General features: G+C 55.9%; 1 protein-coding gene and 1 long non-coding RNA gene across 4 annotated transcripts; one reads left to right on the plus strand and one right to left on the minus strand.

Moving 5' to 3' along the window:
• Positions 1–1,496: 1,496 nt before the first annotated feature.
• On the plus strand, positions 1,497–8,752 carry LOC143696538 (B9 domain-containing protein 2-like). 3 transcript variants are annotated; one of them, XM_077193064.1, is made up of 5 exons: positions 1,497–1,625; positions 4,079–4,180; positions 5,735–5,860; positions 8,240–8,550; positions 8,666–8,752. In XM_077193064.1, exons 1-4 carry the CDS (start codon positions 1,574–1,576, stop codon positions 8,545–8,547), a joined length of 588 nt encoding a protein of 195 aa, XP_077049179.1. In that variant the 5' UTR covers positions 1,497–1,573; the 3' UTR covers positions 8,548–8,550; positions 8,666–8,752. The 3 variants fall into 3 exon arrangements, with proteins under 3 accessions (XP_077049179.1, XP_077049180.1, XP_077049181.1); XM_077193065.1 differs by having other exon boundaries at positions 8,628–8,706; XM_077193066.1 differs by lacking the exon at positions 8,666–8,752 and having other exon boundaries at positions 1,505–1,625; positions 4,072–4,180; positions 8,240–8,547.
• LOC143696539 (uncharacterized) lies at positions 8,502–9,592 on the minus strand. Its single transcript, XR_013185958.1, has 3 exons — positions 9,465–9,592; positions 8,666–9,032; positions 8,502–8,627 (listed from the first exon to the last, which is right to left on the minus strand). It is a non-coding gene; the product is annotated as an uncharacterized LOC143696539 (long non-coding RNA).
• Between the last annotated feature and the right edge of the window lie 1,541 nt (positions 9,593–11,133).

An 11,133-nucleotide genomic window follows, 5' to 3' on the forward strand; every position in this document is an offset into this window, starting at 1 on the left:
ATTTGGGGAATTCGGGAAAAATTGGGGGAAAATGGGGGGGGGAAATTGGGGAGAAATTGGGGGATTTGGGGAAAATTGGGGGGAAATCGGGGAATTTGGGGGAAAACGGGAATTTTGGGGAGAAATTGTGGAAATTTGGGCAAAGATTGGGGAATTTGGGGGGAAATTTGGGGATTTTGGGAGGGAATTCTGGGAAATTGGGGAGAAATTGGGGGAATTTGGGGCAGAATTTGGGGAGAAATTGGATGAAAATTTGTGGAATTTGGGGCAAAATTTGGGGGAATTTGGAAGAATTTGGGGGAAAATTTGGGGAATTTGGGGAGAAATTGGGGAATTGGGGAGAAATTGGGGGAATTTGGGAGAAATTGGGGAAATTTGGGGAGGGGGAGGGCAAGAAGGAACGGAAACTGGAGGGAAACGCCCAAAATTTGTGGAAAAAGCCCCAAAATTGCCCAAAACGGCGGCCCCGAAATGGAGCAGAACCCCTGGAAAACAACACCCAGGGCTCATTTTGGGGCAAATTTGTTCATTTTTTGGGCAAAATGGGTCAAAAATGGAAGAAAAAGGTAATTTTTTGACAAAAGGGGTCAAATTAGGGGGAAAAAATGCAGGTTTTGGGTCAAGATTGGGGTGAAATGGTTCAGTTTTGGGCAAAAAGGGTAAAAATTGGGCAAATTTGTTGATTTTTGGGGCAAACCGGGTAAAAAATGGTCAAAATTGTTCGTTTTTGGGGCAAAACTGGGCAAAAATGGATCAGTTTTGGTGAATGGGTGGGAATTGGGTGAAATCGTTGATTTGGGGGGAAAAATGGGTCTGGATTGGGCAAATTGGTGATTTTTAGGCAAAATGGGGAAAACTTGGGGGCAAAGTGTTCGTTTTGGGGCAAAAATGGGATTTTCTGGACAAAATAATTCAAAATGGGGAAAATGGCTCATTTTGAGGGGAGGATTGGGTGAATTGGTTTATTTGGGTCAAAATGGGGCAAGATTGGGAACCAAAACGCCAATTTTGGATCAAAATCGGGAGAAATTGTTCATTCTTTGGGCAAAGTGGCGGAGTTTTGGTCAAGATTGTGTGAAATGTTTCATTTTGGGGCAAAGTGAGTCAATTCTGGGCAGGATGGCTCATTCTGGAGTAAAATTTTGGGGGAAATCACCCAGATTTTTATAAAAAGCAGCGTTTGAGGGATTTTACCCAAATCCGGCGGCTCCAGGGGGGTTTTGGGCCCGGGGAGGGGCTCGAGGGGTCCCTCCCCCACCCTCAGCTGCTCCGGAGGGGCGCGGGAGCTGCGAATTCCCAAATTTTGGGGTTTTTCCCTCAATTTTGTGGCCCCGCTGAGGTATCCAAGATGGCGGCGGTACACACAAGATGGCGGCGGCGAATTCAAAATGGCGCCCGCGGTCGCTGCCGCACTCAAGATGGCGGCGCCGCCAGTGTGGAAACACCCAAGATGGCGGCACCTATTCGCCAAGATGGCGATTCACGCATGCGCAGTGGTTTCTCCGCCCTTACTGGGCGTGGCCAGAGCGGTCTCGACCAATGAGCGTGAGGCTCGCGTTGCCATGACAACTGGATGCGGAAAGCGGTGACCGCGCATGCGCGGTGGTGGCGCGAGCAGGGAACGGGTGAGCGAACGGGGCGCGGGATTTTGGGGGGAAATTTGGAAATTTTGGGGAATTTTGGGGCAATTTTGGGGGAATTTGGGGGCGGGATGAGGGGTGGGGGAGGGGGAGATGGGTGGGAATAACGGGAGGGGGTAACGGAGCGGGATTTGGGGATTTTGGGGGCATTTTGGGGAATTTTGGGGATTCGGGAGGGATTTATGGGAAATTTTGGGATTTTGAGGGACATTTTTGGGGGAATTTTGGGGAGAATTTGGGGAGATTTTGAGGGATTTTTGGGGTGAATGTTTGGAATTTTTGGGCGAATTTTTGGGATTTTGGGGGCGGATTTTGGGGATTTTGGGGGCGGATTTTGGGGATTTTTGGGGGATTTTGGAAGGATTTTTTGGGGGGATTTCTGTGGGAATTTTTGGGGGGATTTGGGGGAGATTTTAGGGGTGAATTTTGGGGATTCTTGGGGCATTTTGGGGACGTTTTAGGGGCGATTTGGGGGTGGTTTTAGGGGGATTTTTAGGGGGAATTTGAGGGGATTTGGGGAATTTTTGGGGTGGATTTTTGGGGGAATTTTGGGGGATTTTTGGTTTTTTTTGGGGTGGATTCGAGGGAATTTTTGGGGGGGGATTTTTGGGATTTTTTTGGGGTGGATTTGGGGGAATTTTGCGGCGATTTTGGGATCTTGGGGGCATTTTTGGGGCGAATTTTTGGGGATTTTTGGGGGTGGATTTTGGGGGAATTTTTTTTGATTTTTGGGGGATTTTGGGGATCTTGGGGGGAATTTTGGGGGCGATTTTGGGGCGATTTTTGGTGGCGATTTTGCTGATTTTCGGGAGGATTTTTGAGTTTTTTGGGGTGGATTTGGGGGAATTTTGGGGGGGATTTTTTTGGGATTTTTTGTGGTGGATTTGGGGGAATTTTGCAGGGATTTTGGGGATTTTTGGGGGCAATTTGGGGTGATTTTTGGGGTGATTTGCTGATTTTCGGGGGGATTTTTGGGAGATTTTTTGGGATTTTATGGGGTGGATTCGGGGGAATTTTGGGAGGATGTTTTGGGGTTTTTGGGGTGGATTCGGGGAATATTTTGGGGGATTTTTGGGCTGGATTTGGGGGAATATTTTGGGGGATTTTGGGGATTTTTGGGGGCATTTTTGGGGCGATTTTTGGGCGATTTTTTGGATTTTTGGGGTGGGATTTTGGGGGAATTTTTTTGGGATTTTCGGGGGATTTTGGGGATCTTGGGGGGAATTTTTTGGGGGTTTTTGGGGTGGATTTGGGGGAATTTTTGGGGGGATTTTTGGGGGTTTTTGTGGTGGATTTGGGGGGATTTTTTTGGAATTTTTGGGGTGGATTTGGGGGAATTTTTGGGGGGTTTTGGGGGGATTTTTTTTGGGATTTTTTGTGGTGGATTTGTGGGAATTTTGCAGGGATTTTGGGGATCTTGGGGGGATTTTTAATGGGATTTTTTTTTTGGAATTTTGGGGTATATTCAGGAGAATTTTTGGGGGGATTTTTTGGGTTTTTTGGGGTGGATTCGGGGGAATTTTGTGGGGATTTTGGGGGCGATTTTGGGATCTTGGGGGGAATTTTGGGGGCGATTTTGGGGCGATTTTGCTGATTTTTGGGGGATTTTTTCGGATTTTTGGGGGGATTTTTTTGGGGTTTTTGTGGTGGATTTGGGGGGATTTTTTTGGAATTTTTGGGGTGGATTCGGGGGAATTTTTGGGGGGGGTTTTGGGGGGATTTTTTTGGAATTTTTTGGGGTGGATTCGGGGGAATTTTGTGGGGATTTTGGGGATTTTTTGGGGATTTTTGGGGGCGATTTTGGGGCGATTTCTGGTGCCGATTTTGCTGATTTTCGGGGGGATTTTTGGGAGACTTTTTGGGTGTTTTTGGGGTGGATTCGGGGAATTTTGGGGGGATTTTTTTGGGTTTTTGGGGTGCATTCGGGGGAATATTTGTGGGGATTTTTTTTGGATTTTTGGGGTGGATTTTGGGGAATTTTGCAGGGATTTTGGGGTGGATCTTGGGATTTTTAGGAGCGATTTTGGAGATCTTGGGGGGATTTTTGGGGGGATTTTTTGCTGATTTTCGGGGGGGATTTTTGGGGTTTTTTTGGGGTGGATTCAGGGTAATTTTTGGGGGGATGTTTTGGGGGAATTTTTTTGGGATTTTTGGGGTGGATTTGGGGGGATTTTTGCAGCAATTCGGGGGGGATTTTGGGGGGTTTTTGGGGTGGATTCGGGGGATTTTTTGGGGGATTTTTTGGGTTTTTTGGGTGGATTCGGGGGAAATTTTTTGGGGTTTTTTTTGGGATTTTTTGTGGTGGATTCAGGGGAATTTTGCGGGGATTTGGGGATTTTTGGGGGTGGATTTGGGGGGATTTTGGGGTTGATTTTTGGGGCGATATTTTCTGGCTGTTTTGCTGATTTCCCGGGGGATTTTTGGGGTGAAGCCCGCAGGTTTTGGGGTGCCCATGGCGGAGCTGCACCTCTTTGGGCAGATCGAGGGCGGCAGCGGCTTCGCCGAGCGGCGCCTGTTCTGCAAATGGGGCCTGCACGCGGGTGAGGAGGGATTTTGGGGGGGATTTGGGGGGATTTTGGGGGATTTGGGGGATTTTGGGGGGTCCTAGAAGGGATTGAGGGGATTTAGAGGGGATTTGGGGGTCCTAGAGGGGATTTTGGGGGGATTTTGGGTGTCCTAGACGGATTTTGGGGGGATTCTGGGGGGTTTTGGGGGGATTTGGGGGTCCTGGAGGGGATTATGGGGGTCCTAGGGGGGATTTAGAGGGGATTGGGAGGGGATTTTGGGGGGATTTGGGGGATTTGTGGGGTCCCAGAAAGGATTGAGGGGATTGAGAGGGGATTTGGGGTCCTAGGGGGGATTTTGGGGGGATTGAGAGGGATTTGTGGGGGATTTTGGGGGTCCTAGGGGGGATTTTGGGGGGATTTGGGGGTCCTAGGGGGGATTTAGAGGGGATTTTGGGGGTCCTGGGGGGGATTTTGGGGTCCTGGGGAGGATTTAGAGGGGATTTTGGGGGATTCTGGGGGATTTTGGGGGTCCCAGAAAGGATTGAGGGGATTGAGAGGGGATTTGGGGTTCTAGGGGGGATTTTGGGGGATTGAGAGGGGATTTGGGGGGGATTTTGGGGTCCTAGGGGGATTTTGGGGCATTCTGGGGGATTTTGGGAGGATTTGGGGGTCCTAGGGAGGATTAGAGGGGATTGAGAGGGGATTTGGGGGATTTTGGGGGTCCCAGAAGGGATTGAGAGGATTCTGGGGGATTTTGGGGGTCCTGCTGGGGATTTGGAGTGTCCTGAGGGATTTTGGGGGGATTCTGGGAGGTTTTGGGGGGGATTTTGGGGGTCCTAGAAGGGATTGAGGGGATTGAGAGGGGATTTTGGGTGGGATTGAGGGGATTTTGGGGGATTCTGGGGGGGATTTTGGGTGGATTTGGGGGTCCAAGGGGGGATTTTGGAGGGATTTTAGGGGGATTTAGAGGGGATTTAGAGGGGATTCTGGGGGTCTTGGGGGAGATTTGGGGTAATTTTTGGGTGATTTTTGGGGTGACGTGGGGTGATTTTTAGAGTTATTTTGGGTAATTTCAGGCGATTTTGGGTTATTTAGGGTCATTTTTGGGGTGAATTTGGGTGATTTTTGGGGTGAATTTTGGTGATTTTGGGTTCCCAGGTGCAGCCTGGACGCTCCTGGCCAGGGTGGGGATCTGGGGGTATTTTTGGGGTGAATTTGGGTGATTTTGGGGTAATTCCAGGTGATTTTTGGGGGTGAATTTCGGTGATTTTGGGTGATTTTTGGGGTGAATTTTTAGGTCAATTTTGGTGGTTTTGGGGTAATTTCAGGTGATTTAGTGTTATTTTGGGTGATTTTTGGGGTGAATTTTGGTGATTTTGGGGTGATTCTGGATGATTTTGGGGTGATTTTGGTTTATAGGGTGATTTAGGGTTGTTCTGGGTGATTTTGGGGTGAATTTGGGTGATTTTGGGGTTATTCTGGCTGATTTTGGGTGATTTTTGGGGTGATTTTGGGGTGATTTTGTGGTGATTTTTGGGGTGAATTTTGGTGATTTTGGGGTGAATTTTGTCGATTTTGGGTCCCCAGGTGCAGCCTGGACGCTGCTGGCCGGGGCGGGGGCGGGGCAGACGCAGCTCGATGACCCCCAGGTGGACGAGGCCGCGCATTGGGGGCACCCGCTGGACCTGCACCTGGCCACCAGGGGGCTGCAAGGTGACAATGGGGACATTGGGGACATTGGGGACACCTGGGGACACACCTGGGACACTGGGGACAGCCACTGACACCTGGGACACTGGGGGCACCCGCTGGACCTGCACCTGGCCACCAGGGGGCTCCAGGGTGAGGGGACACACCTGGGGACATTGGGGACACTGGGGACACTGGGGGCACCCACTGGACCTGCACCTGGCCACCAGGGGGCTCCAAGGTGACACTGGGGACATTGGGGACACACCTGGGACATTGGGGACAGCCACTGACACCTGGGACATTGGGGACAATGGGGGCACCCGCTGGACCTGCACCTGGCCACCAGGGGGCTCCAGGGTGAGGGGGACACACCTGGGGACATTGGGGACACACCTGGGACATTGGGGGCACCCGCTGGACCTGCACCTGGCCACCAGGGGGCTCCAGGGTAACACTGGGGACATTGGGGGACACTCAGTGACACCTGGGGACAGCCACTGACACCTGGGACATTGGGGGCACCCGCTGGACCTGCACCTGGCCACCAGGGGGCTCCAGGGTGAGGGGACACACCTGGGGACACACCTGGGGACATTGGGGACATTGGGGACAGCCACTGACACCTGGGACACTGGGGGCACCCGCTGGACCTGCACCTGGCCACCAGGGGGCTGCAAGGTGACAATGGGGGACATTGGGGACATTGGGGGCACCCGCTGGACCTGCACCTGGCCACCAGGGGGCTCCAGGGTAACATTGGGGACACTGGGGACAATGGGGACACTCAGTGACATTGGGGACACCCGCTGGACCTGCACCTGGCCACCAGGGGGCTCCAGGGTGAGGGGACACACCTGGGGACATTGGGGACATTGGGGACATTGGGGACACCTGGGACACTGGGGGCACCCGCTGGACCTGCACCTGGCCACCAGGGGGGCTGCAAGGTGAGGGGACACACCTGGGAACATTGGGGACACACCTGGGGACATTGGGGACATTGGGGACACACCTGGACCTGCACCTGGCCACCAGGGGGCTGCAAGGTGACAATGGGGACATTGGGGACACCTGGGGACAGCCACTGACACCTGGGACACTGGGGGGCACCCGCTGGACCTGCACCTGGCCACCAGGGGGCTCCAGGGTAACATTGGGGACATTGGGGACATTGGGGACACTCAGTGACACCTGGGGACATTGGGGGCACCCGCTGGACCTGCACCTGGCCACCAGGGGGCTCCAGGGTGACAATGGGGACACTGGGGACACACCTGGGACATTGGGGACACCTGGGGACAGCCACTGACACCTGGGACATTGGGGGCACCCGCTGGACCTGCACCTGGCCACCAGGGGGCTGCAAGGTGACATTGGGGACATTGGGGACAGTGGGGACACTGGGGACACACCTGGGGACATTGGGGACACCCCTGGGGTTCTGCAAGTTGGGGACACTCGGGGACAACTGGGGACACCGAGACCCCCTGTCCCTGACCCCCCATGGCCCTGACAGTGCCCCCCCAATGTCCCCCCAGTGTCCCCCCAATGTCCCCAGTGTCCCTGAACCCCCCAATGTCCCCCCGTCCCCCTATTACTCCCATACCCCAAACGATGTCCCCAGTGATGTCCCCAGTGTCCCCATTGTCCTCAGGGTGGCCGAAGCTGCTGCTGCAGGTGTGGCCCCCATTGTCCCCAATCCCCTCATTGTCCCCATTGTCCCCAATGTCCCCATTGTCCCCATTGTCCCCAATGTCCCCAATGCTGTCCCTGTGTCCCCAGGGTGGCCGAAGCTGCTGCTGCAGGTGTGGCCCCAATGTCCCCAATCCCCTCATTGTCCCCAATGTCCCCATTGTCCCCATTGTCCCCCCATTGTCCCCTGTGTCCCCAGGGTGGCCGAAGCTGCTGCTGCAGGTGTGGCCCCATTGCTGTCCCCTCAATGTCCCCATTGTCCCCAGGCTGGCCGAAGCTGCTGCTGCAGGTGTGGCCCCAATGTCCCCAATCCCCTCGATGTCCCCAATGTCCCCAATGTCCCCATTGTCCCCCAGGGTGGCCGAAGCTGCTGCTGCAGATGTGGCCCCAATGTCCCCATTGTCCCCAATGTCCCCAATGTCCCCATTGTCCCCAGGGTGGCGAAGCTGCTGCTGCAGGTGTGGCCCCAATGTCCCCAATCCCCTCATTGTCCCCAATGTCCCCAATGCTGTCCCCATTGTTGTCCCCAGGCTGGCCGAAGCTGCTGCTGCAGGTGTGGCCCCAATGTCCCCAATGTCCCCAATCCCCCCAATGTCCCCATTGTCCCCAATGTCCCCAGGCTGGCCGAAGCTGCTGCTGCAGGTGTGGCCCCAATGTCCCCAATCCCCCCATTGTCCCCAATGTCCCCAATGTCCCCATTGTCCCCAGGCTGGCCGAAGCTGCTGCTGCAGGTGTGGCACGTGGACGCCTGGGGCCGGCGGGGCCTGGCCGGTTACGGCTCCGTGCCCGTGCCCAGCGCCCCCGGCTGGCACCGCCTGGCCTGCGCCACCTGGCGGCCGCGGGGGACGCGGCGCCAGCGCCTGCTGGGCACGGGGGCACCCGAGCTGCGCACGCCCGAGGCCACCGTGACCGGCCCGGGGGACAGGTTCAGGCTGAGGACAGAGACAGCGGGGACAGTGACACTGGAGCTGGGAGTGATGGCACGGAACATGGCACGGTTCGGGGTGGCACTGTGACACCTTTGGGGACATTGGGGACACTGGAGCTGGGAGTGATGGCACGGAACATGGCACGGTTCGGGGTGGCACTGTGACACCTTTGGGGACATTGGGGACATTGGGGACATTGTGATACCATTGGGGACACCATTGGGGACATGGGGACAGGTTCAGGCTGAGGACAGAGACAGCAGGGACGGTGACACTGGAGCTGGGAGTGATGGCACGGAACATGGCCAGATACGGGGTGGCACTGTGACACCTTTGGGGACATCATTGGGGACACCATTGGGGTAATGGGGACAGGTTCAGGCTGAGGACAGAGAGCGCGGGGACAGTGACACTGGAGCTGGGAGTGATGGCACGGAACATGGCACGGTTCGGGGTGGCACTGTGACACCATTGGGGACACCATTGGGGACACTGGGGACATGGGGACAGTGACACTGGAGCTGGGAGTGATGGCACGGAACATGGCACGGTTCGGGGTGGCACTGTGACACCTTTGGGGACATTGGGGACATTGGGGACACCATTGGGGACACTGGAGCTGGGAGTGATGGCACGGAACATGGCGAGATACGGGGTGGCACTGTGACACCTTTGGGGACATTGGGGACATTGGGGACATGGGGACACTGGAGCTGGGAGTGATGGCACGGAACATGGCACGGTTTGGGGTGGCACTGTGACATTGGGGACACCATTGGGGACACCATTGGGACACCATTGGGGACATTGGAATGGCACTGTGATACCATTGGGGACACCATTGGGGACATTGGGCACAGTGACACTGCAGGAGACATTGGGGACACCATTGGGGTATTGGGGACATTGGGGACATGGGGACGGTGACACCGCAGCTCGGTGTGATGGCACGGAACATGGCACGGTTCGGGGTGGCACTGTGACATTGGGGACATTGGGGACACCATTGGGGACACCACTGGGGACATGGGGACAGGTTCAGGCTGAGGACAGAGACAGCGGGGACGGTGACACTGGAGCTGGGAGTGATGGCACGGAACATGGCCAGATACGGGGTGGCACTGTGACATTGGGGACACCATTGGGGACAGCACTGGGGACACCATTGGGGACATGGGGATGGCACTGTGACACCATTGGGGACATTGGGACAGGTTCAGGCTGAGGACAGAGACAGCGGGGACAGTGACACTGGAGCTGGGAGTGATGGCACGGAACATGGCCAGATACAGGGTGGCACTGTGACACCATTGGGGACATTGGGGACACTGGAGCTGGGAGTGATGGCACGGAACATGGCACGGTTCGGGGTGGCACTGTGACACCATTGGGGACATTGGGGACACTGGAGCTGGGAGTGATGGCACGGAACATGGCCAGATACAGGGTGGCACTGTGACACCTTTGGGGACATTGGGGACACCATTGGGGACACTGGAGCTGGGAGTGATGGCACGGAACATGGCCAGATATGGGGTGGCACTGTGACATTGGGGACATTGGGGACACCATTGGGGACATTGTGATACCATTGGGGACACCATTGGGGACATGGGGACAGGTTCAGGCTGAGGACAGAGAGCGCGGGGACGGTGACACTGGAGCTGGGAGTGATGGCACGGAACATGGCCAGATACGGGGTGGCACTGTGACATTGGGGACACCATTGGGGACACCATTGGGGACATTGGGGACACTGGAGCTGGGAGTGATGGCACAGAACATGGCACGGTTCGGGGTGGCACTGTGACACCTCTGGGGACACCATTGGGGACACTGGGGACATGGGGACAGTGACACTGGAGCTGGGAGTGATGGCACGGAACATGGCGAGATACGGGGTGGCACTGTGACACCTTTGGGGACATGGGGACGGTGACACTGGAGCTGGGAGTGATGGCACGGAACATGGCCAGATACGGGGTGGCACTGTGACACCTTTGGAGGACACCATTGGGGACATGGGGACACCACTGGGGACACCATTGGGGACACTGGGGTGGCACTGTGACACCATTGGGGACACCACTGGGGACACCATTGGGGACACTGTGACACCATTGGGGACATTGGGGTGGCACTGGGATGGGTTGGGGACACTGTGACACCACTGGGGACATTGGGGGTGGCACTGTGACACCATTGGGGACACCATTGGGGACACTGGGGACACCATTGGGGACACTGGAATGACACTGTGACACCATTGGGGACATTGGGGTGGCACTGGGGACAGGGGTTGGGGACACTGTGACACCATTGGGGACATGGGGGTGGCACTGGGGACATGGGGGTGGCACTGGGGACATTGGGGACACTGTGATACCATTGGGGACATTGGGGGTGGCACTGGGGACAGGGGTTGGGGACACGGGGGTGGCACTGGGACATTGGGGGTGGCGCGGGCTGAGATTTTTGGGGTCACCTTGAGGACGTTTGGGGACACCCTGGGGACAGGAGGTGGCACTTGGGGGGCACCCTGGGGACATTGGGGACACCTTGGGGACATTGGGGTGACCCTGGGGTGACAGGAGGTGGCACCTGGGGGGAGGTCCCCAAGCTGTGGGGGGAGGGGACAGCGCTGGTGACATCCCCAGATTGTCCCCTCCCCCC

The sequence above is a fragment of the Agelaius phoeniceus genome, chromosome 36 (assembly GCF_051311805.1).
Source record: "Agelaius phoeniceus isolate bAgePho1 chromosome 36, bAgePho1.hap1, whole genome shotgun sequence".
NCBI classification, from domain to species: domain Eukaryota; kingdom Metazoa; phylum Chordata; class Aves; order Passeriformes; family Icteridae; genus Agelaius; species Agelaius phoeniceus.